At 51.9% G+C, this 9,034-nt stretch overlaps 1 protein-coding gene across 1 annotated transcript; it reads left to right on the forward strand.

The window, feature by feature from the left end:
- Positions 1 to 2,546: 2,546 nt before the first annotated feature.
- On the forward strand, positions 2,547 to 5,666 carry LOC308252588 (phosphofurin acidic cluster sorting protein 2-like; the record flags this gene model as incomplete). Its single annotated transcript, XM_080677372.1, is given in 4 exon segments — positions 2,547 to 4,063; positions 4,151 to 4,889; positions 4,893 to 5,540; positions 5,544 to 5,666. Coding segments are annotated over 4 exon segments (3,015 nt in total). The 5' UTR covers positions 2,547 to 2,558.
- Positions 5,667 to 9,034: the final 3,368 nt, after the last annotated feature.

Genomic DNA, 9,034 nt, shown 5'->3' on the forward strand with positions numbered 1-9,034 from the left:
TTTTCTCCAAAGGGAACTGGTTGAATTCCTATTCTCATTTTCCCTTAAGTCAGTAGGGAGGGGTAGTGGAGGGGACAGAAGGGGAAGGAAGAAGGGAGGGGAAAGAACACGTCTGGACAAGGAAGCTCAGAGAGCAAAAGATGTAGTGGACGTGCTATAGAAGGAGAGAATGGGGTGATAGCATTTATTAGCTTCAGGAGAGTTAAGAGATAGTCTCTACAATTTCTCATTAATTTATTTTTTTAAAAGATTTTGTGTGTTTCTCTTTAGAAGCTTTGAATTTCCAAATAAAGATATGCTTCCTGTACATTCATTCAGTTTCATTTTAGGGCTGACATTTTTCTAGTGTTTTTTTTTTTTTTTTTTTTTTTTCCTGCAAAAAATTAATTTAGGCACCCAAAGACAACTGCATCTTGGCCATTTTTCAGTTGATATTTTCTTTTAAGTCTTCCCATTTCTGTAAAGCACTTGAAAGTCAAGGCTTCCTTACAGGGGTTTTTGAGGGCTGGAGTCTGGGAGTTTCCTGCCTTGGAGGCACAACTTCCCATGTTAATTAGAGGTGTGTTTGTTTTCATTGTTTTTGTTGTTATTTTATATCTGCAGAATCTGAGCAAATTTTCTAAGGATGTTATGTAGTGGGTTGAAGCATGCTGCTTATTGCTCCATGATGCTCACACCCCTCAAGTCTCATTCAACCCCCTTATGTGCCTCAGCTTCTCTCCCAGCTATCAAAGCTACCAGAAGGCCTCTAGCCACTTTGGCTCAGTGGGTAGAATGCAGGCCCTTAGAGGTCCTGGGTTTGATTGCAGGTCAAAGGCATGTACCTTGGTTGCAGCTTAATCCTTCACCCTTGTTAGGGTGTGTGTGGGAGGCAACCAATCTATATGTCTCTCTCATTTTCTCTCTCTGTATCTCCCCCTCCCCGTCCAGTCTCTCTAAAAACCAATGGCAAAAATATACTAGAATGAGGGCAAATAAATAAATTAAAAAAAAATAAAACAACAGGAAGGGCTAGGAATGCTGATGGACCAAACCCTATGGGCTCTCCCCCAGAAGAGCCAGTCAGTTGAATTACAGTTGAGTTGGAATTTCCCTATGGGGCTCCTGCTTGGCATGAGGAATGACCTCTGACACCTTGCAAAGATTCTTTTTATTTTTTATTTTTATTGTCTAAAGTTTTACATATGGCTCCTCCCCCAACCTCCATTGACCACCTCCTCCCCTCCCACCCCAAACCATTCCCACCCTGGAAAAGCCCCCACCGCCCCAGCATCTGTGTCCATTGGTTATGCTAATATGCATGCATACACATCCTTAATTGCTTAAGAACAACTGAGATTCCGGTCAGAAGGAGGATGTGCCCTGTTATCTTTGAAGCTGAGCAAATTCAACTGTCACTTATACAGTGAAGGTTTTCTGCTCAGATTCTCAGAAAGCAATTCCAAATGAAAATCCATAATTAAAAACCAGCTACCCATGTTTCCTCTTGTCTCTCCTTAGACTGGGTTCTGTCAACCCTTAACCTTAATTCCACCTTGAGGATTTAAAAATACAGCTCAAATAAAGTCAGACCCTCTACCACAAGCAAAAGATCTTGGATATAATAGACAACTTAGCCAAATTCACCTGACAGGCAGGGAACTGGCGGGCACAATGGGCCCTTTGTTAGGTCCCAGCACCGGGTCTGGGTCTGCAGGGCGGTCCTGTGTCAGCTTCTTTGGAATCCTGCCACAGGAAGCAAGTAAATATCAATGTAAGCCGCATTCAACCCTGTGCAGAGTTTCTCTGAGTTTATTGGAGCCCAACTGTCAAGAATGGCCAGAAAACAAAATCTCACTATTTTGAGGTAGTGCTCCAGAGAATGGCAGTATTGCACCTGCTTTTACACATTACAATCAAAAGTGGAGATGTATGTGGGTTACATGGAATCCATTGCTTAGAGAGGCAGGAGAAAACAAAGCAGGGAAATCTCTGGGATTAGATAAAAACTAAAACGATAGACACATGCCTCTCTTATACAGGTGCCTAGAGGCTAGTTAGCAGTCAGCAATGAACTCAATAGCAATGAGAAGATTTGTGGTGTCTGCAGAGCACAGAGAAGTGCCTGTGCTTGGAGGTGTCCAGAAAAAGGGAAATTCCTTTGACATTCCAAAGGTGTGTTATCCTGGATGCCAAAAGACAATAGACAGGCTCAGTTAAGGTAAAGATTGACCTTTGTCAGGGAAGACGCTGGCCTAACACATGACCACACACCATAAACTGCTTTTAGATAACAAGTACTGATTTTAGGCCAACTTTGTGGTTAATTTATGTCTCTGAGTTTGAAAGGCCACCATGCAGGCCTTACCTGTGCTAGCCACAGGCGAGCGTGTGACCATTTTTCATGCACTCTCTCCTTCGATCACTTGTGTCCCATCTCTCGCCACCAATCATGTCCCTCCTTTGTCCCACCACAGGGGGAGAAACCATTAAGTACCTGTATGCTGCAAGCAGCTGCAGCTTCCTCATCACCTGCAGGCCTGGCCCGCTCGCCCACTGTGCTCAACAGCCCAGTGCCCATGAACCTCTTCTCTACCTGGGAGGTGGACTGCTCCAGCCCCAGCTGCGTGCCCAGGTTGTGCAGCCTGACTTTAAAGAAGCTGGTGGTCTTGAAGGACCTGGAGAAGGAGCTCATCTCCATGGTGATAGCAGTGCAGATGCAGGGCTCCAAGGGCATCTTGAGATCCCACGAGATTGTGCTGCCTACTAGGGGACCAGTGGAGACTGACCTGGTGCTGACCTTCACCCTGCAGTACCCCCACTTCCTCAAGAGAGAAGGCAACAAGCTACAGATCATGCTGCAGCAGAGGAAGTGCCATAACAACCAGATCATCCTGGGCTACAAGACTTTGGCCACAGGTGCCATCCACATGGCCGAAGTGATGCAGCGACCCCCCGAGGGTGGCCAGGTGCTGAGCCTCAGCAGCCGCATCCAGGAGTCCTCCATCAAGGTGGCTGAGATCTGGATCTCCTCCCTGTCCAGTCAGCCCATTTATTATGAGGCTGGCACCATGCAGGCCAGGCCCAAGGACAAGTCCACAGATAGCTACACCGAGGGGAAATCTGAGAGCTTCTCTGAGCTGGAGGCCAGCTACAAGGCGCCACACAGGCAGGACCTGGAAGAAGATGACTTTGACCTGGGGCAGTCCAAGAAGCAGCAGCGATGCATGCAAGGAAACTTGAAGCAGAAAGTCATGGCTCTGCTTCCCGGGTCCAACATGTCGGAAAAGGTCCTAGACTCAGATCAGGACCCTACAGAGCATGTCCCCGAGGTGCAGGAGGACCTGGACCTCCTGTATGACAACCTTGAGAATCCCAGTGACAGTGACCCAGACATAGAGGACGATGGCAGCATCCTCAGCAACACCAAGACCAAGACCAGACAATACTTTGAAGGCCTAGCACACTCCAGCTGGCAGACCGAGATGAGGAGCATACATGGTGCCCAGAGGCAGAAGGAGCCTCCTCGCCTGGCCGACATGCCTGCGAAGGCCCAGGGCCCGGGTAGCAAGCTATTCAGTGGCAGTGTCTCTGACTTGATGGCCTACAGCACCCCCACCACCATGGTGGACAAGACCCGGATCTTCTCCCTATCGAGCCACCCCGTCAACCACCTGGACAGTGCCATGCCAGCCAGCAACAAGGCGGAGTCCACAGATAACTTCTCCGAGGGAGACTCTGAGATCGTCTTCTCTGAGCTGGAGGTCAGCTACAATGCCGCCCACAGGCATGACCTGGACAAGGATGACTTGGGCCTGGAAAAGCCGATAGGAAGAAGGAGGTCCATGACCAGGCAACAGAACTACCAGCAGAAAGTCGCAGAGTGGCTGTGCAGGTTTCAAATGACGGAGGAGGTCCTGGATTCAGAGCAGGACCCTGAGGAGCAAGTCCCCGATGTGGACAAAGACCTGGCTCGTCTGTTTTACAGGCTGGTGAACCGCAGCGACAGTAGCTCAGACATGGAGGATGATGACCGTCTCCTAACCCCTCCCATGCCTGAGCTCATGACATACTCTGATAGCCTGTCAAGCGGCCCAGATATGGAGGAGGATGACAGAGTCCAAGGCACCCCAAAGCCCAAGCCCAGGTCATAGTTTGAAAGCCTGTCAAGCGACAGTGGCTCCGAATGGGTGGCCCACAGCATGCCCAAACCTGGGGAGCAGTCGGCACAGCCTGAGGACAGCCCGGAGGCAGAGACCTCTGCCCAGGACATGCTCCCTAAGAAGCTGCCACGCAGCAGGCGCACCACCAAGACCGAGTCTCTGGTCATCCCCTCCAGCAGCTCCAAGGGGAAGCAGCCTGCCTGCCGGGGCTGGAGCAGGTCCCTGAATGAGTCGTCCAACAGCCTGATCAAGGAGCGCTGCCCAGTCCCACAGAGCCAATTGCAGGTCCCCAGGAAGACTGTGTACGATCAACTGAACCATATCCTCATCTCCAACGACTGTCTGCCCAAGAATATCATCCTCATCAGCACCTCTGACAGGCAGGGGCAGTTCCTGTCGGACGTCCTGCATCAGCACACGCTACCCGTAGTGTGCACCTGCTCCATGGTGGATGTCCAGGAGGCCTTCAGTTCCATCATCTCCTGGATACAAAGATACCGCAACTGCCATACTGAGGCCCCGATGCCAGTGAAGATCGCGGTGGCGGGGGCTCAGCACTACTTCAGCACAGTGCTGCGGGTCTTTGTGGAGCATCTGTCCCACCAGAGCCCTGACTGGCTGGGCTACCTGCACTTCCTGATCATCCCGCTGGGTTCCCACCCTGTGGCCAGCTACCTGAGCTCCGTGGATTACCGCTACAACAGCCTCTTCCAGGACCTGGCCTGGCTGGACATGTTCAACAACCTGTAGGCCCAGAGTGCTGTGCAGAACATAGTGTCAAGAATCACAGAGTACATCACAGGGGCCAACTGTGTCCACCAGCTGCCCATCGCAGAGGCCATGCTCATCTCTAAGCCGAAGAGCCCGGGCAAGTTGTCCTCACAGAAGTTCATTCCCTTTGTGGGGGCAGTGAAAGTTGGAAGAGTGCAACCAATTTCAGCCACGTCAGGAGACACAGATGATGCGGTCCCCTCATGCTCAAACGTGCTTTTGTCCACCACCAGGGAGGCCTCACACAACCCAACCTCCTCCTCATCGGTGAATGGAGGCCTGTCTTCCCCCAGCCAGGGTGTCAGTGCTGAGCTGATGGAGCTGCAGGTGGATTACTGGATGACAGCCCAGCCCACAAACAGGAAGAGAAACAGGGAGAAGGAAGACCTTCCTATCACCAAAAACACACTCCAGTGCACCTTCCGGTCTCTCCAGGTCAGCAGGCTGCCCAACAGTGGCGAGGATACAGGCACGCCCACAATGTCCATGACTGTGGTCACCAAGGAGAAGAAAAAGAAGGTGCTGTTTTTGCCCAAGAAAGACAAAGGCAAGGACTTGGAGTCCAAAAGCCAGTGCATACAGGGCATCGGCCGCTTGGTCTGCTCAGCCAAGAACCAGGAGAACAGGTAGCGGGTCCTCATTGATGGCGTGGAGTGGAACGACGTGACGTTATTCCAGCTGGCAGCCCAGTGGCCCTCCCACGTCAAGCACTTCCCCATCTGCATTTTCAGACACTCCAATTCCACCTTCTAGCCCTGCCCCTCCCCTTGCCCTTCACCCTGCCTGGGCCATGCCCAGAAGGGCCCAGCTGCCTTTCTGTTAACAGTTCAGTTTACTACAGACACAGACCCTGGAAACTCAGAGAAACTGTTTTAAGTTAGAATGTGCGCACAGCCTGGAACCTAAGGGGGTTGTCCCCACTGGGACCCCAAAATGCTCTATTTAATAACCAGAACACTCCGGCAGCTGGGAGGTCAGGTGGGCACTGTTGAGCTGGAGCATCATGGAAGGTGTGTTTTAGCCTCAGGATCCCCAACAATTTCAGTGAGAAGGGTTCTGGCCTTGGAGACCTGCCCTCCCTGGCAACCAGGGCTCTGCTTAACCCTGGGAGCTGGCTGCAGCCTGTGTTCAGACTCAGAACTGGGTCGCCAGAGGCAAAGGGCTGTCCTCCCATTTGGGCATCCGGAGCATAATACGGAGGCCGGCCAGCCCAGCCTTGGACCCAGGCTGCGTACTAGCCAAGTGGCCCCAGAACCATCCACTTATGGTTCCCAGTGAACTCCCGCCTCACAGGGCAAAATAACAAAAAAGAGCTGCATGGTGCAGACCCACAGGCACACGGGCTGGACAAACCAGTGCCCTCCTTCTTGGGCAGCGACCCACCTTCGTCCCTACCTCTTCATGTTATCACAGAACATTCGCAGCCATGCAACAGGTGTTGGACCAGCTATTGACAAGGTGAGCAACGAGCCTCTCCACAGCAGAATGGTCATTTGGCCACTTGCTGGCTGTGAACTCTCAGATCACTGCATCCCTCTGAGTGTTTGTTTCTAAGAACAGGAGGTGAATCAAGGGGCAACCTCATAGGGTTTTTGTAGGGACCCTGTAGGTTGTTCCCTAAAGCTTTCTCTGGGCGCCTAGATAGTGGATAGGTCTGTGCTAATTGGTCCTTTTTCTTCCTCATATATGATTCTTCTTGGGGCCTTAGGCTAAGCTCTTTTCTCATGTCACAACGAGCCTGTAGATTCTGTTATTGGGTGAAGCCGGAGCAGAAACCCCACGGGTGAGCAGTGGGGCCCAGGCTAACCCAGCTATCTGTGATGGGGCTGGTTTGGGCTCACTCATTTAGCAAATATGTGAGAAGCCCTGGCAGGTACAGACACGTCTCTAGGCACTGACCATATCCAGTGCACAGAGCAGACCCCAAGCCTGCACTTCAGACCTCCTAGTCCAGAGCGATTCAGTCATTCTAGGCTGCACAGGCTCATAGTGTCCACAGGACAGTTGATGTGACATCCTCCTGGCCTCCTCTACCTATGGCTGCATCTTCCAGTACTGTGAAGAGGACGGGAGACCTTTGTTCCAGCAGAAAACGTGAGTCAGTTTTGGATCAGAGCCAGGAGGTGAGTGTGGGGACTGTGAATTCAACGTGCTGGCAGAACCCTGGATCCCACACATGGTGGGGTTTCTGCAAGAGGGCAGAGGTCTGAGGGCTTCTCCTAGAACAAAGGGACGGAGTTAAAGTGAGCTGTGCATGTGGATATGGGTGGTGTGGGCGAGCAGTGGAGCTCAGTGGCAGAGTCAGCTTCTCAGAAAATTCATACCCGTCTGCTCCTAATCCAAGTCTGCCTGCACCCCTAATCAGGGACCATGATCACTAATTTGATAGAACCTCCTCAGTGGCAGCTTGAAAAGTGTACTCCACCCTGTGGGAGTTGAGTTTCAGTGGGAGGCGAAGAACCCCACAGGGCAGCTAGTGAATTAGGCAGCATGTAGCTCCAGGAGCCAAAGTTTGAGGTGATAGGAAGGTCCTGGGAAGCTAGGGATGGAGACAGAGTTTGTTTGCTCGCTCATTGGTCAGCTATTCCTGAAGCACCTACTGCGTGTCTATAAGTGACATGAACAGGGAGGACACCAGCCCTCTCAGTCCTAATGGGAGGGTCATGGGAGAGAGCATGGACACTGAGAGAGCATATTAGGTTTCCTGGAAGAAGGGGACAGGTGGTTCCATTATTGATCAAGAGCTGTCAGTTAGGAGGGCTTTCTGCCAGGCCCTCCTGGGCGACCAGGCGCATCTCTGCCAGGACTGCCAGACTGAATGTGGACAAGGAGTAGGTCTGGTTTCTGGATGGGCAGGAGCAACAGACACAGGACCCCAGGCTCTCTGAGTGGTGCTCTGGGAGGGCCGTGTGGAAGGAAGGCCAGGCCTCAGACTCTGCTGTGCACCTCTCTCTCTCCCCAGGGCCATCTCCTGCACCCTGGGCATCTGGCTGGACCAGCACCTCCAGAATTTCCCAGCCCGATGATGCTGTTGGCCTCCATAGAACCAACATTCCAGTCTCTGACCTGCCAAACGAGACCCAGTACCTCCAGTCAAGGCGGGAGCACCTGAGCCCACTGAGGCCGAGACAAGAGGAGGAGGAGGCCTCCGGGGGTGGTGTGGGTGAGTGTGCCTTTGGAAGGCACACAAAAGGCAGTGAGGGTGGTAACATGTCCTCTTCTTGGATCTGCAGAACCAGCTCCAGAGCAAAATCAGGAAAACCCTCCAGAGGCAACGCCACCCTAGTGGCCTCTCCAGAGCCAGAGCCGGATCCAGGCCCAGCTTTCACTGAACTTCAAGAGGCAGAAGAACCACCTGCAGCATTTGAGCAACTCACCCAGCTCCTGCGAGGCCTGTGGTGTCAGATCCCGGGCCACAGCGGGTGTCAGCTGCATGGCAGAGAGGGCACCCCACCCCCATTTAGATGCAGTGTTAAAATTTTGTGTTCATGTTACATGTGCTTATAATTTTACTGTATTCTTTATGATATTTAGTAACAGACTGTATTGTTGAGAACATTTAATGAAATACTCGTAAACATAGCCTTAATTTAGATTCTATAAAATTTAACCCTATAAACCCTCAGAGCTTTGAGCAAGTCTGTTTTTCTGGACCCTGACTCACCCAGGGAGAATTGTCCTCACCTTCTCCACCTGCCCTTCCTGGAGTCAGGACTCTGCCTCCCAGGGAGCTGGCTCCCCCTGTGCCCAGACTCAGAGCTGGGTGGCCAGAGGCCAAGGGCTGGCCTCCCAGGGTGGGCACTCTGAGCCCAATATGGAGTTCAGTCAGCTCAGCACTGGGCCTCAGCTGCCAACCAGCCAAGTGGCACCAGCACCACTCACTCTGGGTTCCAAATAAGCTTGACCCTCACAGGGGGAAAAAAAAAAAGAAAGAAAAAGGAACTGTATGGTGCAGACTGCACAGGAACACGGATTAGACAAACTGGTCAAATACTTGGTCCCCACCCACCCTTTTGTGTTAATACAGAACATTTGCTACTAACCAACATGTGTGGGACCAACCAAGGACCAGGTGAGCCCTGCCCCTCCACAGCACAGTGGTCACTCAGCCACCTGCTTCC

Source organism: Plecotus auritus, assembly GCF_963455305.1.
Source record: "Plecotus auritus genome assembly, chromosome: 7".
Lineage (NCBI taxonomy): Eukaryota > Metazoa > Chordata > Mammalia > Chiroptera > Vespertilionidae > Plecotus > Plecotus auritus.